Here is a 24,934-nt window from a genome sequence, read left to right as displayed (position 1 = left end):
TCCGATGAAGCTCCTTCTTCTGATGACGGAGCAACTGCTATCGCCACTACCGCCGGGGGTGCTATTTCCGGAGCATCGCGCGCTGGAGAGCTGCCTGAAGGAGCTGCCATTGGAGGGGAAGAGAAGAAGCGACAGGAGGATGGCGCTGGGAAGCTTCGGCGACAAGGGAAAAGTGCTGAGGAAAGAAGAGGGCGCACGCGCTAGGAAGAAAGACGTGAGCTTGAAGGTGAAGTGCGGGGTGAACCGCTATTTAAAGGGCGCCTGAAGAGGGGTAAAAATGGAATTTTTACCGCGCCGGCGTTTCGAGTTTTTCGGGAGTAGTAGTTGTCGTGGGCGCTCGTTTCGAAAAGATTGCAATCATCAGCTGGAACACCGCGAAACGGAAGGACATTTTCATTGCGGCTGTTTTGGAGGGGAAGTTGAAAACAATTTCGAAGTAAAAGACTATGTTTTACTCCGAAACTGGGGGGCATGTGTTGACGCCAGATTTCGTCACTAGTAGAATCGGCGCCAAGAAAAGAGGAAATTGGAAAAGTACAGTTGGGAATCGGCCGAATTGCGCTACAGTTCGAGATCGGTTGGTTGGCGCCACAGTTCAAGATCGGCCAATGCTACAGTACGGGATCGGCCGATGATTTCTGCCTCGCTTGACCCTTAGGGTTCGGATCGAGCACGCCGGGTTCCCAATCGGTTACCTTTTGCCGATAAGGAATCGGCCGATTAGGAGGTTGGGATAATTGGGCCTGTATGGGCTTGGAAAGGAATAGAAGGATGGGGAGGAGATCAGCCCATGAAGCGTATAATAACCAACCTAGCACGAATCGTACTTGTAAATATTCGTTTTCTATTTGGATTAGGGATAGAGTTCTAGTCAGTTAAGGAGTCATCTGTACGGGGCTATAAATAGCTACCTTTGTAAATCTGTAATCATCAACAAATCAATACAACCAACTACTTTTTCCTCGTACTTACTTTCAAGCAGGCGACTTCGCCAAATACTTTCCCCTTTTTCACGAGTTCGTATGGGTTGGCAGGGCTGCATCAACTTGATCTCCGGCCGATCTTGTAAGTTCCGTTTACCGAGTAAATTCTAAGCTTTAACTTCGGGCGCATCGCTGTCGTTTCGTTTAGATTTATTCACTAGTTATCGATATTTACTAGAATCACAGGTTTTACCTATTTTTTCTAGTTTTATCACCAGTTATCCAGCTAGGAATTGTCAGATTCGGCTCTCTTTACATTCTGCTATTAAATTTGCTCATTTTACAAATTGCCGATTAGATCTATTCCTAGTGTTGTTATTATAGCATTGTGTCGATTACTCCAGTAGTTTTCTGTCTACAAGGCTACAGTGATCGGCTGCCTTATAGCCGATTTCTTTATTACGGCAAATCGGCCGATTCGCTGATAAGCTCTCTCGAGATCGGAAACTTAGCCGATCGTGATTTCTGGACCTGACACGTATTCTTCTTTACCAATCAACAGGTCAGATTGGCTGGCACGCCGCGCGAACCGCACCAGGGCAATCACCCGAACAGGAGTTAAGCAGATTCTCCCAGGTCGTGTGTCAGACGCTGGGGATTCGGTTGACCGATTTCTAGCGCCAACAGGATCATATCTATATAATTGGACGTGGTAATTTACATACTACTTTCGGATTTCGGATAACCGACATGTACCCGCGGGTAAGGTTTCTTGCCTGCGATCGAGAATTCATGCCCGTACCCTCGCCCGCGGGTGAGAATTAATGCACATGCCCTCACTCATTGGGTACGAAACCCGCGGGTATAATTGTCGTCCCTACTCCCAGCACGAAGAGCTCACTCAGTGTTAAAATTGGTATAATAGGAGTTTGCTGGCTGAATTTGGGAAAACCGGTACTCAAACCGGTCAGACCTATTTTACAAACATCGTCAAATCTCTTATTGGATTTCACCATCTCGTAGATCTCATCGAGATGATCAAAATGCACATGTAGAATGTCCATTTTGGAGTCCGAATGAGAGAGTTATGGCTTTGGCAAGATTCACCCCTTGTCGATCGGACTGATTTGGACGGGTGGTCTGACCATTTTGTCCAGCTTACCGAGTTAGGAGTTGTATTTTAACATAGAATTTGTATGAACTTCGATTTCAGCTGGGGCAGGACCGCCCCACCCTATATTCATGGAGGGAAACCCAATCGAATCAAACAACTATACATTTACTTTTTATCTCCTAAATCCTAAACTCCTTCTCCAACCTTTCTTGCTATTCATCTACTGATCTCCACAACCATAGATGGCGTCCTAAGCTTGCTAGCCAACCCTAGGGCACGCCGACGGCGTCCACGCCCTGATGGGGTTCCTCCAGACCTTCGCCGATCTTTGCTAGTTTGCTCATAAACTAGTCGTTCTTCGCCATGTAAGTGCGTTGGTTATCCCTTTGCTGGTTTGCTCGTAAACCTAGCCGTCCTCCATCATGTAAACGTGGTAGTCATTCTCTCGAATGATCGATTTGGTCTAAACCCTAGGAAATCGGTCTAACCGGTCTTTGCATTATCTTTACTATTCTATTTGCGACCCGCACACTCTAGTACTTTCAGTGTGTTAACCAGAAAAAACGTCAACACTAAGTTACTCATCAATCGTCTCCAGAGTTCCAGTCACCTTCATGGCTCCATTCAAGCGACAGCCTTGCTAGGATCTTTGGGGCAAATCCCACCATCAGTGATAAGCTATAGTACCACCTGGCTTGAAATCGCATGGATCCCGGGCAGTTTAGTATATGGAGTTGATAACGGGCCTGTTCGCTTTAGCTTATAAACCGGTTGAAAAGCTGAAACGGCTGATTTGTTGTGAGAGGAAAATACTGTTTGGTAGCTGATAAGCCGACTAAATAAGTTGAAGCGAACAGGCCGAACATATGACGAGCGTGACCGGCCTGGCAGCATTTATGCTGCTGCAAACATTAGAACCCTTTATTGCGGTGGGCGACACACATACACTTTACCCTCATACAATTCGTGGAAACCAGAGACTAAAATTTTAATATTGGAGTTTACTTTCCCTCTCCTAAATTATACTAGCATCAATTCCTGACAATGTAACTATATGCGAATATTTCAGGGGTTCTCATCACAAGAGATCTAAATAAATATTTCCTCTATTTCAAATTACAGGTCGTTTTGACTTTTATGATACATAGATTTTACTATGTATATAGACATAATATATATCTAGTTACATAGAAAAGTTAAAAACAACCTATATTTTGAAACCGAGGATGTAATTTGTACCATATATCTCTGAGCTCTCCCCTATTTCCTTTCTCATTGATTCTCTTTTTTAGCGGAGAAAAAAAAAGAGAAGTGAAGCACACGTGGTCGGTTGGTAAAAAGACTCGAGGATTGGAGCTCTCCAAAACATTTGCGGTGTTGATTATCCTTTTCTGTATACGTCGATCAAAATGTTCATAGAAACTCACCTTGCATATTGCTTGCCCTTGCCCACCATCAACCCACCTTAGCATACCTTCAAACAAATACAGTACCTTTGATTGGCTGCATCGAAGCCCAAGCTTCCAAACAATATTGCCCATCTTTGATGAAGAAGAAAAATTATCGAGGGCCCCCGAGCGCCGCTAGTGACGGAAAAGTTTATCCGGCGATGAGACGGGCTGCCGACGCCGGCGGGGGCCAGACCCTCGTGACCATACCCTGTCCACGTCACCCGCACGCACCCACCGTCCCGTCAGATGACTCAGATTGGATTCCCTTTCGCCGTTTCCGCGACTAGACAACGACTCGGCTTGTCCCTCGCGGCGCGCACCCACTCCACTCCACTCGCCCCGATCCCACGCCATGGAGCTCCGCGAGCTGGGCGGCACGGGCCTCCGCGTCAGCGCCGTCGGCTTCGGCGCCTCCCCGCTCGGCCACGTCTTCGGGGACGTGCCCCGCGACGCCGCCCGCGCCGCCGTCCGCCGTGCGCTCGACCTCGGCGTCAACTTCTTCGACACCTCCCCGTACGAAAATCACCCCCTCTCCTCCTTCCCTACTCCGCCGCCGCTGACTGCACCGACCCCTCCCCGCTGCGCGCAGGTACTACGGCGGCACCATCTCGGAGTCCGTTCTCGGCGACTGCCTCCGCCACGCGGCCGTCCCGCGGAACCAGGTCGTCGTCGCGACCAAGTGCGGCCGCTACAAGGACGAGGGCTTCGACTTCTCCGCCGCCCGCGTCACCCGCAGCATCGACGAGAGCCTCGCCCGCCTCGGCCTCGACTACGTCGACATCCTCCACGCCCACGACATCGAGTTCACCCACCTCGACCAGGTCCTGATTGCCTCGCCCACCACATGTTCGACGAATTGCTGCAACCCCCCTGCAGCACGCGTAACCCAGGATCCAGACACTCTGACACTACTCATTCCCGATGTAGATTGTGAATGAGACGATTCCGGCGCTCCGGAAGATCAAGGAGAGCGGGAAGGCGCGGTTCATCGGGATCACGGGGCTGCCCCTCAGCATCTACCCGTATGTGCTTGACCGGGTGCCGCCAGGCTCGGTGGATGTGATCCTGTCCTACTGCCACTTCGGGATCAACGACACCTCTCTAGTCGATCTGCTCCCCTACCTGAAGAGCAAGGGCGTTGGGGTTATCACTGCTTCGCCTCTTGCGATGGGTCTTCTCACAGATAATGGGCCACCGGACTGGCACCCTGCACCTGAACAACTTAAGGTATCTCCCTAACATGATTTACGTTTGCTTTGTGCTTGTTGATTGACATTGTAGAACAAAGTACTGCTTTTTAGTATGCATTTTACTGTAGGCATGGTGCCATAGATATACCATATTGCCAATACTTGCAAGTGTACATACTGGAGCCATAGATGAGTTTTTCTGATTACCTTGACAGGAACATGGGGAAGATATGAGATAGATAAGTAGATGTACTATGAGTTCTCAATCGTACATATAGGAGGTGACAATGAGTGTATTGAAAGTAAAATGGGCACAAACATCAGCTTATCACAAGTTTGTGTGCTAACTTCTGGTGGTGAGCTACATACTTATCATAGATGAATCATGTGCATCTTTATTACCCAGATGTACTCTTAATCCTTTCTTCTCTACTCAGTCTCTTTTATATTTGCTTCCGTTTGCACATGAGCTTTTGGAGTCAGGTTGAAATTAGGGTAGCTTGAAAGGATTTTATTCTCAGTTTTGAGAGGAAAATAGATCGTGAGTCTAATAGAGAATCGATGCATATCTTCAAGCACTTCCGTTTGGCCCTTGGGCATTGCTTAGTAAATTTTGGTTCAGTACTTAAGGATGATTGGGACTTGAGGGTGATTAGGCACATTGTTCAGTGTCAAGGTTAATATAGGTAGTTTAGGTGTAATTGTTAATGTTCACTCTAGGTCCCTAACATCACTGATGTATTGGCAATTTTCTGTATGTTATTCTGTTTAATGCTCGGGGAAAGTAAAGAAATTTGTTAATAACTTACAAGAAGGTGCTATTCTCCATCATATCTCCAGTCTTTCAGCATTGAATTTTTCTTACTTTTATATAGCACAGTTCCAATAAAACTAACAATGCTATTTCATCTGATACTAAAATTGGTTGGACGAAGAAGAGGGGTAGCTGATAAATACCTTTATCCAAAGCGAGGCACACACTCCCTCAATAATGATTGTGCTTTTTGCCCTTTGGTTTTTCTTGTGTCCGTTTGGATAAGGATATTAAACGCTGGCTCCCTGATCTTGTTCATGATGCTACAAAATTGCTATTTGTTCATGGATTTATTTGCAAACATGTAAGAGAAGAAAATATGCAATACTGAAATTTTAGTATGGAATACCATATTCTTCCAATGTTTATAAAATTTCTCCACTTATCCTGAATTCCTGATCATGAAACAAGATAAGTGGACTTTTGCAGCAACATTTAACAATAATATATATGCTTGAACATCCAATGTTCAGTGATTTGCTACACCTTCAGATGAACTATCTTTCCAGTTGATGTTGAGAGATATGCTTTCTTCATCTTCTCAGCTATTACCTCTTGATCAACACCTGCACACGTACGCACACGATGACATGAATGCCTGGAATCAGGAGTAAATCAAGAACACGCATGAATTTGTGCCGCAAAGCTAGGCAGCTTTTCCAGCTATATTGATGTGCTATTTAAGAAGATAAGCTAGCTAAACGTAGGCCGCCGTATATGTGCTTCATGACTCTCCACAATCTGTGCATGACCTGGATAGAATGGTAAGTGCGCTCCCATGTGAACTCTGCACATGTTGAGCTACACTCACGCATGCAACCAGGGAAACTTTTCCTGGTTGCCCGCTTCAGTGTGTAGCATGATGTGTGCACAGTTCATGTGGGAGCCCATTCTCCATTCTGCTCGTGTCATGCTGATCGTGGAGGGCTGTGGAGCAAATGTAGAGTGGCCTAACTGCCAGGGTTAAACTAGTTTGTTTCCTTACATGGCGCATCGATACAACTGAAAATGCTGCTAGGTTTTGCAGCACACATTTGCCTGTGTTCTTGCCCTCCTCTTGAGTTCGAGGCGTTTTTAGTGTGTGTGCTCAGGTGTTTAGGTCCTTTGCTGATAATGAAAAGAGGATGAAGGAGGTCATGCAAAAAATGGGCTTGGCTCAAGGTGTGTTGTATCCCAAGGAGAGAGATGAATTTTTGTGGTATTTTATTTTAAAATAATATAAGGCATGGATTGATTTTAGAAATAGGTGCACCACTGCAACAATTTATTCTAAAACTACCTAGTCTAAATCATACTGGAAGTATAATTTAATCATTCCAAATCCATAGGAACTAACAATGAGGGGCTAAACAATTGCCAGGACATCTCTTGATTTAACATTCTTGATGATATATATACCTACACTGAACTCTCGAGGATAAACTGTCTGGTTGCATGTTGAGAATTCTGTTTGATTCAGCAAATGTTCATCTCTCCTTTTATATCTTCCTGAAGATTTTTTCTTGTTTATGTTTGTTGCTTTTACTTAGTGTTCCCATCTATGCTAGAAATTCCATTTACAACTATAATATAGCCTGTCATCAGTTGGCATGCAGGGCAGCTGCAGAGCACTGTAGCAAGAAGGGGAAAAGCATCACGAAGCTAGCTATGCAATACAGCTTGATGAACAATGGAATTTCAATAGTTCTTGTTGGAATGAACTCTTCAAAACAGGTACATATTTCTTTTATGCACTTTTGCCCTCTTTGCAGCATGTTCACAAAGAGTGGCCAATAAATTATGATCAGCATCTTATTAAACTTGAGTTGCTAGAGCTTATTCTGTTTGGTTTTGCGAATGAGAAGGCCCATTTTACCTAAGCATGTGTGCTGAATAATATATTTTCGTGCTTCCTCAGTCTTAATCTTATGCAAGTGAATCACCTGTTCACTGACTCCTGTTGAAAAAAAAGGTATATTTGGCTTGATCATATATTCGGATTACATGTGGCCTAACAAAAATAAATAAATAAATAATCTTTATTTTTTTAATATTAACAGGAAAAATATTTGATGTCCTCATAGTATAATCATAGTATTGAGCAGAGCAGTTAATCCTTAATAAGTTAACATAGAGGATAGCTATGTTAGTTGGGACTTGCATTATTCTTTTAAATAACATCTGTATACATGTTCCTATTTAGTTAGCTTGTACAGGAACTCGATTGCTAACTCCGTTCTTGTATCTGCTACAAAGTTAAGAAAGTTATTGTTTCCTTTTTAGCGAGGGGAAAAAAGGGATCATGATGAACCATATAGTCATTTCTTTTGTGCTTGACTGATTTGTAGTACTTAAGTATACATGGGAGCACTCTCGTTATGACTGCACCCTATTAGGCAAGTATTGTCAGTTGTCACTTCTGTAATGTCATGGAAATTGCCATGTGTTCTGTTGTGCCGTTCTACCTGTGTTTATATTGTGTCAATAGTAGCATCCTTTTTGAGGTAGGTATCTATATATGCAGAAACGAGTGTTTATTACCACTGCGTTTATCAACCTTCAGGATGTGAAGTGAAACTTAAGAGCTAATTCATTCAATGATAACAGTCCTCCCATTTTTATTCCTTTCCAAGACAAGATCAACAACGAGAATTTTTGCTGTGTCACCATGGATAATTTTTGCTTGTTGGAACATAAGATTAGGATGGCAATGAAATGATTACCTATCTAATGTCTTGTGTTCCCCTGGTACAAGGTGGAGGAGAATGTGGCTGCCGCACTGGAGTTGTCAACATCAGGCATTGATGAAGAACTTCTGCATGAAGTTGAAGCAATTCTTGAGCCTGTGAAGAACGTGACTTGGCCTAGCGGTATCCAGCAGGCCTGACGGCCAATAGCAGCGTGCTCGGTTGAAAGCCCTGACCAACATTAACGTATCACTGCCGGTTGATTCAGTCAATTGTATGCATCTGCATCATATGATTGCTGATTGCAAATTGGCAGTCTCGTATGGTTCTTGGTATAGTTCTTGATGAAAGCGAAAGAAGGGGAGTGTTGGGATTTTATGGGCGAGTCCTCAAGCAATTTAGACATGTCAAGCAAAGACAACATGAACAATAAAAGATCGATGCTGATCAATGAATAAGCATTTCCCATACAACGGGGATGGATTGACACAAAATATTAATTCGGTTGCCAAACAATCAAATTGCACGCCACTTCTACAGCGAGACAAGGCTTTGCTGACATGAATTTCTATTTTCTTCTTTCAATTTATGTGTTGTCCAGAGTTCGAATGTAAATTGACGTTTTTTCGCTGTCGCTACAATATATCGTCAGTCAATATTTAAAGTTTGCAGGTACAAATTTACACAAAAGTGCTTGCTAGATTGAAGATTCCTAGGCCTGATCAAAACTGGAACATGTTCTCTAAACCTGCCACCTAACATTCTGAACCTTGGAAAGCAGCGCCAAGCTGTAAACATCAGAATCCTTGGATACCGCACAGCTGCTTGCAAGTTATACCGTCAACTGCCAGGAGGGAAGAAGAGTGTTCTAGGAGTCCTTCATCGCACAGCCATGGTCGCCGAGGCCGACGGCACCCTCCACCGCGGATATGATCTTGGGCACCGACATGCCGCCAGAGAGAACAATCTCTGCAACAAATTCCCCGATTCAGATGAACTCAGATCAAGAACTTCAAAGTTCTCCATGAAAACACCGTAGGCACAAGGAGAAAGAAGTTGACTACCGATGGCCTCCCGGACGGAGAGGTCCGGGATGATGACGTCGGCGCGGCTCATGAGGAAGATGTCGCCGAGGTAGAGGTTGTTGGTCGGCACGTAGACGCAGGCGAGGTCCTGGTCGCCGCGGACTCCGGCGCCGCGCAGCGCCACCGTGGACGTGATGAAGCCCAGCGCGTACTCGCCGATCCTTGGGTGCCGGATGATCACCACCTCCTTGAAGGCTCTCGAGCTCTGGTCTGAAATCAACATAAAAAAATGTATGCACTCAACTCAAGACAACACTTATATTATGAGTATCTACTAGCATGCACTTCCAAAGGAAAAAAGTGATTAATTTGGTATGTACTCCCTCTGTCCTAAATTGTAGGTCGTTTTGGTTTTTTAGATGTGTAGATATTTATATACACCAAAGTATAGTGTATGTTTAGATGCATACAAACATCTATGAATCTAAAAATGAAAATGACCTACAATTTGAAATTGAGAGAGTAGAAAATTGCTTGGGATGTGCCTATACCTGGTGATATCGCGGTGCTGATTTGTTTGGAAGCCGAGTAGATGTGGCGCACGAGGGGCATCCTCTTGATGCAGAACTCACCGAGGCCGAGGAGCGAGGCGCCCAGCCACGACGACATGAACACGCCGATGAGGAAGATGAAGGTGATGGAGGTGACAAACCCCAGACCTGCCCAAGATGAAACTGATCATCTACTTGCAGAATTTCTATCTAGAAACCAGCTCAAAAAACCACAAAGTTTTCATGATTCATTTCTGTTTGCTAATCAGAAACACACTTTCACTGTTTGGATGAACGTGTTACCGAAGAGGTGTATCCCGAGGTGGACGTAGATGGGCGAAAAGAAGCCGTCGACGAAGCGGATGAACCACCACGTCGTGTAGAAGGTGATGGCGATCGGGAGCAGGATGACGCTGCGAACAGAGAGCGAAGCACTAGTTCAGTGATCTGCGAATGGTTACTATAGTATTGGTACATGGTGCCCACCGACCATCCAGACATGAACTTCTTCCATGCCCAGCTCCGAATCACTCTTGACAATGCCTGCACAATGAGAAATACGCAACATTGGAACCATCATCTGTCTGTAAATTAAACCTGAGTTTTGTATAATGTGTCTGAAAATTCTGCGCTGAAATCCGTAAATAAAACGCAAAATGTGGATGACCAGAAACATTAGTTCGTTTAGAACGTAGGAATTTGAATGATTTTTGCGAGTATTACTGCCGATTTCTGAAAAATTCCTGTGTTCCAGATCAATGAAGCCGATGAATCTTTTGTTTTCCGAAAATCCTATGATCCCGAATTCAGTAAAAGCTGGCACGAAGAACGAATGTATAAAGGCAGTCGCTACGACAAAAAAAAAGCATGCGGATCAAATCACCTCGATGCCGGTGGGGTGGTGGTGCAGGTGTAGCTCGCGCAACGACGCTGGCGGCGGCGGCGGGCCGGCCATGACGGGTGTGGTCGGCTCGGAGTCGCCGTCGTCGCTGGCGGCGTGCTCGCCGGCCACCACCGGGAGGAGCAGCTCCCGGTCCCTCTCCCTCCCGGCCATCTTGCGCTCCCTGATCCAGGCCAGCGGCAGGACGGCGTGTCGCGATCGTGGGCCAACCGCACTATTTTTGCGCGCGAAGTGCCCGACGGAAATGCTGGATCGCGGACCTGGTGAATTCGCAATGGGCAGGCAGAGGAGTGCTGGTGGTAGTGGAAAGCTTGCCTGATCGAGGATCGCCACGTGTGACTCAGTGCGTGGGCCCGCTCTCGCATTTGGTGGACACGTCAGCTGAGGCTCCTTGTTAGCCTACCTGGAATGGTGAGTTTGGCACCGATCATTTCAAAATGACGGGATGGTGAGTTTGGCACGAAATTACTACTGCATAATTCCTTACCTGACCACCTGGAATTGCTGAAAAAGAAAGTTGCATGTATGGAATACCTGGATGATTGAATTTTGCTACGATGAATAATTTTGCTGGGATCAATTAAAATAGTGTAAACCTCTATTCTGTAAATTCAATTTTACAACCATAAGCTAACCCATTAAATTAGTATGATTTTGGAACATTCTGAATTTTATTTTACATAAAAAAGTTTGCAAAAGTATTTTGAAGGAAGCAAGAGGATAGTATATATCTTGGACTCTTGGTGTGGTGCATCATCGAGGTCAACACATGATTAGCGATGATTTATTTGAGATACTATCATTTTTTTGGAAAGTTGGATATGGTAATGATCCGCCCTCTTGTTCCAGGGTCAATATAGATGGATATGTATAGGTCGATGTGGTCAATGACTTGATGTAAACCCCTTCACTTTGTGTTGTAGAAGCGCACACGATTGGTATCGTGTATGTGTACGAGAACCAATCGCTCTCGACATTCACTTTGCCACTACAAAATAAAGCATCTGGTTAAGCTTATTTACAAGCTTATCCATCAGACCATCGCCATCAGAATGCCTACAAGTCTACAACGGCACGATTCCTCGGTGAATGGAAATAACACCACAGGCTCCTACGCCAATGTGTGACATCGAGCAGCCACAGCGCACAGAAACCCATCTTGATTTATGCCAATGCCGCTTTGCCTCTTGCCAGCCTCTCAGCCAGCGACAAAACCCAGAACCTGGGCTTTGGCTTCACCGATCAATCCTGCTAGGACAAACCCACAGCGGCATCCCTGCCACTCTATGCTACAATGTGAATTCGTCGGCAACTGATTAGACCATCTCTCTGTGTTTTCTGCATGATAAGAAACTATTTTTTAATACTGATCTAAAAGCATCAAGTTTTTATCATAACGATTGTGTGTGTGTGTCAAGCTTGTCCTATCGAAACCAAATAAGGAGGTTTTGAATTTCTGATGCATCTTCGTTCTTTATTAACTACAAATGTAGTTATTTATTCTGCTTGAGTTAACAAAATTGTTATATTTGAAAAATAAACAAACCGAGGCAAAATAAGTTGTGTTGGATGTTAGCAGATGTCGACCCTCTCTCTCCCTGGCCCCTGACGTCTCCTTCCTCCAACTCTCAGTCTCCCCTTTTTCAAAAGCCATCACCACAATAATTTCCTTATTTTTCCTGCGTCTTAGTGGCGCCCCATTTCACAAAAGTTGAAACCTGCTCTGCTCCCCTCCACCTACCCCAAACTCCCATTCGTCTTCCTCCTCCGCCTCAATCCAATCCTTTCCTTCCCTTTTCGGCTCCACCAACCGATCATCATCCGGCCAGAAATCTCTTCCATCTTCTTCTCCAGAGCTCTCGCATGGTTTCTACCTCTGTGGCTCTCGCTTTCGTGCAGTAGCAGTAGCAGCAGAGAGCAGGCAGCGACCACCGCCATGCTCCGGGAGCTCTTGGCCGTGGCGGCGCGCGCGGCGCTGGAGTGGGCGCTGGCGTCGCTGCTGCTCGCCAACGGCGCCGCCTTCTGCCTCATCGCCGCGGCCGCCGCGCGCCTCCGCCTCGGCCAGCCCTGCATCCTCTGCGCCCGCGTCCACCGCCTGCTCTGCTCCTCCCCTGCCTCCGTCGGTGATGGACGCGGCGCCCTGCGCCTCCTCCTCTGCGACGCCCACCTCGCCGCCGTCGCCGCGGAGCCTCCAGCTCATCACGATCATCGCCGGGACGTGGCGTCGCGGAAAGCCGGATTGGTGGAGCCCGATGATCCGGACAAGGTTTCAGGTAAACAATCTTCTCTGCTTCTTGCTTTGCTACCCGATTGTTCTCCGAACTTTCTTGAAAGGAATTAGCATTACCCACATCATGATGACACAACTATTCTCATTATGTTCTTATAATTGGTTTGGAAACTCCATTTGACGTAGTTACCTGACGCTGTCGCAATCAAGAACTAATAGAGCGAAAATTTTCAGCTGGAATTTGTGAATCACTTTGTAGGATGGTGCATCCTCACTAGTTTTTGTTGGTGCAGTTACAACCTTACTGAAACAAAAAATTGTTTGAAAGCCGAATTGAAAGTTGAGGGTCCTTTGAAATGACAAAGTCACCTGAACTCTTAAGTTAACGAGGAGAGGGAGACTTCGATAATCATTATGGAATGGAATTCATGAACTTTCGTTTAAGGTTTAACCCAATATAGCAAATGCCCGCTTGAATCACATGTTGCTGGATGTTAACTCATTTGCAACTGTTGGGCACCGTCAATTTCAACTGAAGTAAAAACTGTAATGCCAATGCAGGGCAAATGTCAAATGGTCACGGTCAAAGACATTGACCAATGTTGCGTTCGTTGAGATGACGTCAGAAAGGTTCCGTTCCAGAGACAACCGTGCGAGGTCCATGGTTGAAGGCTTTGGCATGGCTCTAACCTTCAATTTTAGCCTCTAATTCGATGTCAGCATATAGTCGTACACTACAATAAAATCGTTTAAATTTAATGTTCAACCTATATTTGAAGTGGAATGAGTGAATGACTCGATCCTTGCTGTATCCTTGCTTCAGTTCCACGGAATACTAAAGCTGGAGCTCTTCCAAACTTTCCATTCCACTTGATGAGTTTGATTTTTTTAATATCATTTTGTGCAGAGCACAATTAGTCTACAAAGTACAAACTAATACTTACATTAATTCGAAGGAATCGGATCCTTTCTTTGTGTATATATGCAAACAAAAATGCTCTTGTTGTCGTCAACAAGACAGCCTGAGCCTGCTGAGCTCTGAAAGTTTTGACACCTGCCAGCTGACGTGTTCTGTGCTCACCACTGCAGGCCTGGAGACTCACCGCGTCGTCTCCATCGGCAGCGAGATATGCGAGCAGGACCACGACGTCAACGGGCAACCCCTGGCCGCCGACCGCAGCAGCATCTCAAGAACCACCAGCAGCAGCGAAGGCGGCGGCAGCGGCCCGCTCGTCTCCCTCTTCGAGCTCTCCCCGATCATCGCGCGGCCACGGGATGGCGGCGGCGCCGGCGATTCCTCCGTGGACCCGGCCACGGCGGCGCCGGAGCTGGTTGCCGTGGACGGCGACGAGCTCCTAACCGTCGGGCAGATCGTCTCCGCGCTCCGCGAGCAGAGGCGGGAGCTGGAGGCGCTGCATGCGGAGCTCGCCTCCGAGCGGCGCGCGGCGGCGGAGGCGGAGGAGCGCCGGCGGCAGCTGGAGGAGCAGGGCGAGCTGGACCGGGAGGCGGCGCGCCTCGCCATGCAGCTCGTCCACGAGAGCGAGACGGAGAAGCACGGCCTGCAGCGGCAGCTCGAGGCGTGCAGGGTCAGGGCCCAGCTCTACCAGCTCGACGACGACGCCATGGACGGCGAAGACGCCGGCGGCGAGGGAGGTCGCTGGGAGTCGAACGGGGGCGGCGACGGCAACAACTACCAGTCGCTCGTGGACTTCTTGCCGGGGTCGGTTTACTCCTCGTCGCCGGACCTGGCCAACCTCCTTAAGCTCTGCACCGAAGCCGGCAATGGCGGTGGCCGTCGTCAGAGGGATGATTATTACGGCGAGCCGGCCGTTGCGGTGGTCGAGGAGGAAGCCGAGGAAGAGGAAGTGATGGCCGTCGCCGTCACCGTCACGGCGGCCACTGAATCCAGCGGGAGTGTTGTTGGTGCGACTACCACCATTGTTGCTGAGCCTTTACATGAACGAAGTACCAATAGTTGTCACGTTGAAACAGTTGCTGAAGCTGCTTAACTCGTCCCGACAAGCATTGCCATCTCTTGTAAATTGATTTCTCTTGTGTATATTCTGTCTTCTTCTTCTTTTTTTGTTTTTTTTTCAGATATTGAAAGCTTGGGTGTGTGTGTGTATGTATAGTGATACATGTAAACAGTTTGTCCATCGTGGTGTTAAAGAGCAGAAATTTTGAATCTTCAAAAATGATTTTTTTTTTTGCAAGACAAATGAACAATTAGGGAGAGGATTGCTCAATTCTGCTTGACATCATAATCATCTCTACTTATGATTAAGTAGCTGATGGTCAGTCTGCTCACAAGTTTCAAGAATATAATTAGGAACAATTTATGATTGAAGGTGAATGTTAGCATACATGATGTAACAGAGTAGGATTACTATCCTAGTGTTGAAGACCAAAAGTGGCAGGTGTGGAAAAACTGGTCAGACCGGTTTGGTCAAAATGCTCAAAATGCAAATTGGACTTCACCATTGTGTAGATCTCATCGAGACGATTGACATTCATATGTGGAACGTCCAAATCGGAGTCCGAATGAGAAAGATATGTCTCTGGCAAGATTCAGCCCTGTGCTGACCGGTCTGACCGGTCAGGATGGGCGGTCTGACCGGTCAATCCAGCCTAATCCAAGTTGGGAGTTGTATTTTGACACATGATTTGTATAACCTTCAACTCCTACTGGGGCAAGACCTCCCCACCCTATAAATATAAAGGGTCACGGCCGATTGAGGGCATCCCAATCGAACAAATCTACAATTTACTTTTATCTCCAAACCCTAATCCTTTTCCAACCTCCATGTTGTTTATCTATTGTTCTCCACGACCATGGTGTTCTAGGCTTGCTAGTCAACCTAGGGCACGCCGGCGACGTCCACGCCCTGACAGGGTCCCTCTCGGGCGAGAGCTTCGACGGTCTTTGCTAGTTTGCTTGTAAAGTAGTCATTCTTCACCACGTAAGTGCGTTGGTTATCCCTTTGCTGGTACTCCACCACGTAAGTGTGGTAGTTATCCCCTCAAACGATCGACTTGAGCCAAACCCTGGGAAATCGGTCTGACCGGGTTGCTGGACCGGCCTGACCGGCCTGTGCAGCATCTTGGCTATTTAGTCTGTTCGCGACCCACGTGATCTAGTTCATTCGTGTATTGGCCACAATAAGCGCCAACACCTAGCATAGTCATTCTAGAGTGCTAGAGTTCTACGAGGACATGGTATGAGATTGATGAGGACTTGTGTCCTACTCTTTTCACATGTAAGTCAATATGCTACTGCGGAAACATGGAAGAATAGCAATCTTACATCATGTAACACAAGCACATGTAATACTTGCCACTCTTTTCTCTCTCCTACTCGAGTGGCAACATGGCCTCAGAGACTATCCATGCTCCTCTCAGCATCCATGCTCCAGTGGCAGAGGAGTTTTCATACAGAGAGGAAAAGCCTAACAACCACCACCACTACCATCACTACCTTCTCAAATGTCTTAGTAAAGATAATAATTGACCTTAGTAGTAAAGATACAGAATAGTGATGTCCATGATCTAGTAGTACAAGAATGATAATGTTGGCAAGAACAGCCCATGGCTCGGCAGGTGAAGGAACTTCAATTCCATGCTATGAAGAGTGGAACAGTGTGCCACCACATCAATAGTCTTTGCATTTGAACAGTGTGACACTTCATAGGATCCGGTAACTTGATTGTACGTTTCAGGCCCCCGCTTTCTGATGTTAACTTTATGTTCCTTTTTCATATGGTCCTATGTTTTAAGTTTACTGATCTCCCCACTCTTAGCACTTTCAAAAAGAAGGGAAACTGTAGTTTGGAATTTACTCCAAGAACGTGTTTGTAAGAAATTAAATCCCAAGTGCATGCACTTTCCAGCTGTGCTGTATTGCCACTAGTACTAGTTCTTTACTGAAGATATACTTACAGTTGAGGCCTTCTTACAATATGCATGGAACCGAGGAAACTGGACTGGCTTCTTCTATAAACTTTAATTTAGGGGTTCAAAAGGAGGCCTAAAATTGTGTTAGTGTCATCTTTGATGACTATTTTTTTCTATTACAATGTATATGTAAAAACCAATGGTTCATGATACTAGAATCATTTTTCAAGACAAATCTACCATATAGTTTTCATGTCACCATCAATATGCTGAAAGTTTCGAAAAAAACCTAGCTAGATGTTTCAGAAGAAAGATACACTGACCATGCATCATTTTCCAAAAGAACCAAAGTTTTCTAATAATATAATAACTGCATTTTTTAATTTTGTTTTTAATTATGAGTGAAATACTGAAATTGCATTTCAATTTGCTCTTACTGGAACGATATGCAGCAACAGCCAACAGGGGTGGGAACAATTTTTTGTCATCTAGAACTATAGATATGGATATAGTAGTGAGAGCTTCATGATGACGTGCATTGAAGTTGAGTAGGCTAATTTGAAGTAGGGTTTACATTACCGGTCCGATAAACAGGATATTTACAATGAGTTTATCATACCAAATTCAAACAGGTCTGAAATAAATTTTAAACCATTCAAAAAAATCATAGAAAATATTTATAAACACATTTTCCCCTATAACTGGTTACCGATAAACACGGAATATCTTATACATAGCCATATTCCACAGTGCAGCAAGCTCAACAATGTATAGTGGCGTATGCCATGATCATAAGCTCGATAAATTTTGTGTGCTCCTTCTCTCAGCACCGGCTTAATGGGATATACCAAGAACCACCTTTTTTTTTCCTCACATTGTCTCTAGTTCTAGTTAAATTCTCCAAGAAACAAGATTAACTGAATAGCAAGGAAAAAATCTTTGTTTTGGAAGGCAATTTAGCTTTACGAAAACAGGATTTATCACGTACTACCACACAAGTACACAACCACACCACCCCCTACTCAAATGTTTAAATTAGTGAATATAAAAACTAGTTGTGGTTTATGCAAGACACCTCGAGTTGTTGAGAGTGTTGACAAAATTGGCATATATGGCCCATGGCTGGCCAATCAAGGTAGCCCATGCTTGACTGCGGAGGAGTTTTCATACAAAGGGGAAAAGCCTTACCGGCTCGGCAGCACCTTGCTTTGTAGGTAAAGCTTTAATACCAAACTATATCAAGATTAATACATATTGTCTCGTCACGCTAGTTATGACTCGTTTCATCTGGTTGGACAACTTCCTGCAATCTGATAGCTTGATTATATAATTGGCATCTTAATTGCGACGATTGGCGTCTTAGCACGATTTTATAATTTTATTAGTCTTATTTTCAATGTTTAATAAAGTTTCCTCAATAAAAATATCCTAAGCGTGTTGATTGATCCGTTTTGTGGGTCACATCCTTTATGTTTCTTGATATTAATGAGAAATATCAGATCCAAGGCAGACATGCTGGATTAAGTGCAAATATTTGGTGTAGTTAACTTTGCTTCAACCTCATGAGTTACCCCATGAGTTCATGAGTTAGCCCAACTAGCAAAGCGTACATATCATTGTGCTGTTTGGCGAGCAAGTGCTCTGGAATGTATTAGAGAGTTACTCTCAAACGATTGTAATCATGTTCTTTGATGAAATGAAAGCACTCTTTTTCCGCAAAAAAAAAAACTTGCTTCAACCTATCCAACAACCAAACAAAAATCCACAGGAGTACAAAACATTCCTGGAGAATTTATTCCTCCAAGATTTTCTGCCCCACAAGAGTGACTAGTGTGTGGGCCACACCCACTGCTCGCATGCACGTGCAGCTGGGAATTGGAGAGCCGCTTGCACACCTGACCTGACCATCTGCATTCTCCATTTCTCATACTACCTGCCTACTAGTCAATTAATGTCTTAGTAAAGATAATTATTGTCATAAGTAGTAAAGATACAAACTAGTACGTGGTGTCCAAGAATGATTATATTTGCAACAATAACCTATGCATGGCTCGATAGTGGATGAGCTTAAATACTTAGAGGAAATCCTTGGAGGCACGGCAGCACCATGCTACATCAAGAGTGGAACAGTGTAGCACCGCACATTTCATCTTTGCATCTGAATAGACACTTTCATAGTATACAGTAACTTGAATTCGATTGCACTTTGGCATGCCCGCGCATTCTGATTTTACGTTTACGTTCCTTTCCAAATGGGTTTATAAGAAGTGAATTTTGAAATTTGCTCCAAGACGTGTTTTTATAAGAAGTGAATCCCACATTCCCACCCGCACTTCTAGCTCTACTGTATATTGCCACTAGTACTAGTACTTTACTGCTGTATTTAATAAAAAAAATATACTTACAATTGAGGCCTTCTTACAACATGGGACCGAGGAAACTGAACTAGTTTCTCCTATAAAATCAAATGTATGTGTTCGAAAGGAGGCCTAAGTTGTGTTGAAGTGCAACTTTGATGACTATTTTTTCTATTACAGCATATATGCAAAAAACCAATGGTCTAAAGATACACTTAAGAGTCCTTATAAAAGACAAATCTACCATATGGTTTTATATATGTTACTATCAATATGCTGAGAGTTTGATGGAATCATATCGAAAAAAAACCCTAGATGTTTCAGAAGAAAGATACACTAACCATCATGTTCCAAAAGAACCAAAGTTTTCCTAAAAAATAGGAACTGCACTTTTTTATTTTCATTTTTAATTAGGAGTGAAATACTGAAATTGGATTTCACTTTTCTCTTACTTTTGTCCACCTATATGGAAGGATGCAGCAACATGGGTGGCAACAATTTTTTGTTGTCTAGAACTCCAGATTTGGATAGTAGTGGTGACAGCTTGATGGTGACGTGGCATTGAAGATTTGAAGTTGAGTAGGCCACTTTGAAGTAGGGTTTTTATTAGCGATCTGATAAACAGGATATATACAATGAATATATCAGACAAAATTCAAACGGACATTTCCTTTTTCTAAAACAGAAAAGACCAAATTGAAACAAGTTTTAAATAAATCTCAATCCATTCAAAAAGTTCATACAAAATATTGATAACACAATTTTCCCTATCTGTGGTCACTAATAATAAACACAAAATACCATATACGTCGCCCATATATTAGAGACTGATGTGGTCACAACCACCACACTTCTTTCCGCACCGGCTTAACTGGATATACCAAGAACCACTTTTCTTTCACATTGTCTCTAGTGCCACCAGTTAAATGCTCCAAGAAACAAGCTTAATTGAATAAAAAGGAAACAAAAATCATAGTTTTTGAAGGCAATTTGGCTTTATGAAAACAGGATTTATGATGCACACACAACCACACCACCACCTAGTCTAATATTTTTATGAGTAAAGATAAAAACTAGTGGTAGTCTATGCAAAGACACCTCGGGCTCTTGTGAAAGAGTGACAAAACTTGCAATCAGCTGGCTTGGCAGGCGGAGGAGTTTTCATACAAAGAGGGAAGGCTTAGTGGCTCGGTATTGTAATTTTGGCATACTTAATACATTGTGTTGTCACGCTAGTTGTGACTTATGAGTCGTCGGATCTGGTTGGACAACTTCGTGCAATCTGATAGCATGTATTCTACTGTTCCTATCAAAAGGTAAGATGGAATTCAATGGGAAGGCAATCATTTGACGGCATTGTAGTTTGGGCATCATCCATCATGCATAGCATACACTTCACAGTGAACAGTACTGCAGCACATAATCAAATACATTGGCATCCTAAGGACGTCTATTAACGCCTCGGCACGATTATATATTTTAATGTAATTTTCATAGGTTAACAAAGTTTCCTTTATAAAAAAATCCTAAATGCATTGATTGGTCCATTTTGTGCATTACAACCCCTATTCTTTTCATCAAATGAGAAATAACAGAACCAAAGCAGACATGCTGATCGTGATCGACTGCAAAAATTTGGAGGACTAGTTAACTGCTCCAACCGTCCAGGAACCAAACAAAAAATCTACAGGAGTACAAAACATTCCTGGAGAATTTTTTCCTCCCAAGATTTGCTGATTCACTGGAGTAACGTACTAGTGTGTGGTGGGCCCACATCCTCTGTTCGCACGCACGTGCAGCTGGGAATTGAAGAGCCGCCTGCTATGCTCACCTCGTCTTCCACCACCTGACCTGACCATCTGCCTTCTCCAGCTCTCCACCCTCCGGCTCCTGGCTTGCATCTTGCATCTGCCCATCTGCGTTCCCCGCCCCTCCACCCTCCGTGTTACAAACGATAGGCAATAAAATGACCAAGAACAGTAGATCAATCACAGGAGACACGAGATTTTAACGTGGAAAACCCTTCCAAGGAGGAAGAGAAAAAACCACGGGCGCTAGCCAGCAAATCTTCACTATATCGGGTAAGGTTACAAACGCCGGAGATTTACAACTTGGGGATACCCTAGCTTGGGGCCTTCCCGTACGGTAGTCTATGATGCATCTTTTCCATGAGGGAGGTGGTTCGTATATATAGGGTGGAAAAATCCCCACACCCTCGTCTATTAGCAATATGGTACTAATAGATAGTGTAGTCCCTCTAAACGCTAATGGGCCGCTTCGCTTCGGCCCACTTCAGTTCGACTCAAGAATTTGGATCATAACTCAACAAACTCCACCTTGAGACAAATTCCTTCTTGTAGCATAAAACAAACCTCCACCCTAAAACAATTAAGAAACACCTTCGGTGCCAAATAGCCTCTTAAGCTAGACAGTAATACCAACTAAGCTTGAGCAAAGCTCAAACTTAGCAACAGAAACTAGCTTTGTCATCATATCAGCAGGATTGTCATGAGTGCTTATCTTGCATACCTTCAGCTTACCCTACGCAACAACATCACAGACATAATGATATTTGATATCAATATGCTTTGTTCTCTCATGAAACATCTGATCTTTCGTGAGGTATATAACACTTTGACTGTCACAAAATAATTTAATGCAAGAATCATCTCCACAAAGCTCAGCAAACAAACCTTTCAACCGAACTGATTCTTTACATGCTTCAGCAATAGCCATGTATTCTGCTCCAGTGGTAGACTGGGCAACAACAGGCTGTAATGTTGCTCTCCAACTTACGACACAACCGCCAACAGTGAACACATAACCTATGAGGGATCTCCGCTTATCCAAATCGGCAGCAAAATCTGAATCCATGTAGCCAGTGAGTCCCTCATCAGTCCTGCCAAACTTCAAACAAGCATTTGTTGTTCCACGAAGGTACCTGAAAATCCACTGAACAACCTTCCAATGTTCTTTATCAGGATTAGCCATGTATCTACTAACCAAACTCATATCATAGGATAAATCAGGATGGGAGAAAACCATGGCATACATTAAAGAACCAAAAGCGCAACTGGGAACCAACCCAGAACAAGCACATCACTGATTACATAGTTAAGGTTATATGGGAGGGAACAACTTACAATGGAGGTTGTACACGCCATTACCTATGGCAAACATAATGCTGGCAAGCTTGCTGTGCACTCAGTAGTCAGGCCAGGGGGTATTGGCAAGACAATGTTCACACATCATATCTATCAGGAAGTGAGCAAACAGTTCCAAATCAAGATATGGATTTGTGTGTCGCAGGATGTCAATGCAACTAGGTTGACCAAAGAGATTGTTAGAAAGATACCTAGTGGTGATAACGAAAAAGGGAATGCAACTGATGAAGAGCTCATCCAAACAAGGCTGCAGTCCAAGTGGTTACTGCTTGTATTAGATGACCTATGGGCATGTCCTGAGGATGACTAGCAAAGGCTCATATCTCCATTGAAGAAAGAGGGAACTGAAAGTAATGTGGTTCCCCTAGGACAGCGGCGGCGGGGCATTTTCGGCGGCGCGTGTCGGTTCCGGGAAAGGAAGCGGTGCGGAGCGGCTTCGCCGGTCGGGGTGACGGTGGCGGCACGGGGTGGCGGATCCGGGGTCCTGAGGACCGGATCCAGCCCTCCGGCGTGGCGGGTGCGGTGCGACGGCGGCGGTCCGGGCGACAATCCACAAGGGCTACTACCAGTGGATCCTGAACAAGCTGGAGGTGGCGCGGGCGGCGGAGGCGGCGGGGTTCGAGGTTGCCGTGGTAGAGCTGTGTGGCGACACGCTAGAGGCGGAGCAGGTGGGGCTGGTGAACTCGTACAATGTGGTGGTGGGCCTGCACAGCGCCGGGCTGACGAACGGGGTGCTCCTGCCGCTGGGAGGGGTGCTGGCCTAGGTGGTGCCGTATGGGAAGATGGAGCACGTGAGCATGGAGGAGAGCTCTATGATGGAGATGCAGCGCGCTGCAGCAGGAAGGAAGGGTGTGAAGCAGGCGGAGAGGATGACGTGCGCGGCTTGTGCAGTTGCAGCGGAAGCCGACGGTGACGGAGACGATACAGGAGGAGGCACCCATCACGAGCTGCGCTCCAAGAGGGACGTCGGGCTAGCGATGTGCGCATAGTAGAGTGCACTATGGCAGGAAGGGCACGACAGTAGCAGCTCGACAGTGAAGGAGACGCAGAGGGGCCACTAGAGGTGGAGATCAGGAGGAGGCATCGGAGGAGGAGACGGGGAGAGGTGTGGTGGCTGGTGGCAGCCCGTGGAGTGCGGAGGTGGAGGTATGGCGGTGGGGCGTGTGGAGTGTCGAGAAATAGATGGGAAATACCACACACCCTAATGAGGGGGGTGACCTATATATATATGGCCAATATGGCTTGGAGTACAAGTAATACATCAAGTGTACAAGGAAAGGATAAATACATCCTAATATACACATATACTTCCTAATACCCGCTCGTAGTCAAAGCGGGAGGATCATGGACGCACAGACTGGACCTAAACTCAGTAAACCAAGGAGTTGGCAGGCCCTTCGTCATGATGTCCGTGAACTGGTGAGAGGACGCACATGGAGGACCCGGACCTCACCCAATACCACCTTCTCACGGACAAAGTGAATATCAATCTCGATGTGCTTTGTGTGCCGATGATGCACCGGGTGGGTTGTCATGTAGATAGCACTCACGTTGTCACAGCAGACAACAGTGGCCGAAGCAAGCGGGACATAAAGCTTCTGAAGAAGTTGACGCAGCTAGCAACACTCTGCCACAGCATGAGCCACAACCCGATACTTCACCTCAGCACTGGAACAAGACACCGTGGTCTGGTGCTTGGAGGACCAAGTGTAACGACCGACCCCTAAGCCTTTCCAGTTAGTCTTGATCTCAGCCCTTAAGCTTAGTCAACTGTTTTGCTTGACCGCACCTAAGTGCCCAGTTTTCCGCCGGTCCCGACCCCTGAGATCCGACCCCTTCCTGCTTCGCTCCTCTCCCGACCCCGGCGAGCTCAGCCCACCGTTGGTTTCTGCCGATCTTCCTCACCCGTCAGCTCTATCCACAGGTGGACCCGTGAGATCTTTTCCAGATCCCCCGCGACAGCCGCACTCGAGTTGCATGGCCGCCTCAGAGTCTTCCTGCCGCGTGGCTCGTCTTCTCCGACGCCGTCGCTCGGTTTTGTCTCTAGCGAATAGCAGAGTGGGTTCCCGCGCCCCCTTTCCCCAATAGCAGCAGAAGCCCTCTGCACCCCTTTCTGCAGAGCCTCGTCTCCCGCGCCCATCATCACGCCACCAGATCCCGGCCCCAGAGCCCGATGTCGCCCGTCTTTTCCGTCCTTTCAGCCACAGTTGCGCCGCCCGGTCGCCGCTACACGACGATTCCTCCACCGCCAACCCCGACCGCGACCGCGACAGTTCCTTTCCCCACTCTGTCAGACACCGCCCGACAATCTGTTGTTCCGCGCTCTCCCCCGCGCCCGCGTCCGCCTGTCTTCTCACCCGAGCGCCCTCGTTTCTAGCGCCGTTAAGCCGGTCATTTCGATCAAATCTTCCGCACGACGATGCCCGCTTTCCGCCAAATCTCAACCACCAGTCTACCCGCCCCTACGCCGCCCTGACGGCAGAACGCAATGATCGCTGGCATCACCCCCGGAGTTCTGCCGCACCGTCTTCTTTGCTCAATCGCCGCCCCAGCAGAGCACTCCATTGCTTCTCCCCAGCCTTCGCGCCGCTCCCCTTCTCTCTCTCCGCGTCGTTTCCTTTCCTCTGCTCCAGCAGCTACAAAAGGAATGCCCCCGT

The 24,934-nt window shown here is 45.9% G+C and overlaps 3 protein-coding genes across 3 annotated transcripts; 2 read left to right on the top strand and 1 right to left on the bottom strand.

Annotated features, from left to right (window-relative positions):
* The first annotated feature begins 3,799 nt into the window (after positions 1-3,799).
* LOC117849804 (L-galactose dehydrogenase) lies at positions 3,800-8,717 on the top strand. Its single transcript, XM_034731498.2, has 5 exons — positions 3,800-4,001; positions 4,078-4,309; positions 4,416-4,715; positions 7,077-7,205; positions 8,227-8,717. Exons 1-5 carry the CDS (start codon positions 3,841-3,843, stop codon positions 8,356-8,358), a joined length of 954 nt encoding a protein of 317 aa, XP_034587389.1. The 5' UTR covers positions 3,800-3,840; the 3' UTR covers positions 8,359-8,717.
* A 248-nt stretch (positions 8,718-8,965) lies between these two features.
* LOC117849805 (protein LIKE COV 1) lies at positions 8,966-10,863 on the bottom strand. Its single transcript, XM_034731499.2, has 6 exons — positions 10,618-10,863; positions 10,225-10,277; positions 10,038-10,147; positions 9,735-9,902; positions 9,223-9,453; positions 8,966-9,127 (listed from the first exon to the last, which is right to left on the bottom strand). Exons 1-6 carry the CDS (start codon positions 10,786-10,788, stop codon positions 9,027-9,029), a joined length of 834 nt encoding a protein of 277 aa, XP_034587390.1. The 5' UTR covers positions 10,789-10,863; the 3' UTR covers positions 8,966-9,026.
* Positions 10,864-12,289: 1,426 nt separating this feature from the next.
* On the top strand, positions 12,290-15,111 carry LOC117847239 (uncharacterized). The gene is made up of 2 exons (XM_034728409.2): positions 12,290-12,908; positions 13,955-15,111. Exons 1-2 carry the CDS (start codon positions 12,572-12,574, stop codon positions 14,872-14,874), a joined length of 1,257 nt encoding a protein of 418 aa, XP_034584300.1. The 5' UTR covers positions 12,290-12,571; the 3' UTR covers positions 14,875-15,111.
* Positions 15,112-24,934: the final 9,823 nt, after the last annotated feature.

Source organism: Setaria viridis, chromosome 3 (genome assembly GCF_005286985.2).
Source record: "Setaria viridis chromosome 3, Setaria_viridis_v4.0, whole genome shotgun sequence".
NCBI lineage: Eukaryota > Viridiplantae > Streptophyta > Magnoliopsida > Poales > Poaceae > Setaria > Setaria viridis.
The sequence above is the reverse complement of the archived record's forward strand: the minus strand, read 5'-3'. Positions and strand labels throughout refer to the sequence as shown.

What these genes read in the sequence shown, in the direction of transcription:
- LOC117849804 (XM_034731498.2), top strand. Translation starts at nt 3,841, where the DNA reads ATGGAGCTCCGCGAGCTGGGCGGCACGGGCCTCCGCGTCAGCGCCGTC. An exon ending in AACTTCTTCGACACCTCCCC is followed by an intron (nt 4,002 to 4,077) that starts GTACGAAAATCA and finishes CGCTGCGCGCAG; the next exon opens with GTACTACGGCGGCACCATCT. An exon ending in AGTTCACCCACCTCGACCAG is followed by an intron (nt 4,310 to 4,415) that starts GTCCTGATTGCC and finishes TTCCCGATGTAG; the next exon opens with ATTGTGAATGAGACGATTCC.
- LOC117849805 (XM_034731499.2), bottom strand. Translation starts at nt 10,788, where the DNA reads ATGGCCGGGAGGGAGAGGGACCGGGAGCTGCTCCTCCCGGTGGTGGCC. An exon ending in CCTCGGGATACACCTCTTCG is followed by an intron (nt 9,903 to 10,037) that starts GTAACACGTTCA and finishes CATCTTGGGCAG; the next exon opens with GTCTGGGGTTTGTCACCTCC. An exon ending in CTCCGTCCGGGAGGCCATCG is followed by an intron (nt 9,128 to 9,222) that starts GTAGTCAACTTC and finishes AATTTGTTGCAG; the next exon opens with AGATTGTTCTCTCTGGCGGC.
- LOC117847239 (XM_034728409.2), top strand. Translation starts at nt 12,572, where the DNA reads ATGCTCCGGGAGCTCTTGGCCGTGGCGGCGCGCGCGGCGCTGGAGTGG. An exon ending in TGATCCGGACAAGGTTTCAG is followed by an intron (nt 12,909 to 13,954) that starts GTAAACAATCTT and finishes TCACCACTGCAG; the next exon opens with GCCTGGAGACTCACCGCGTC.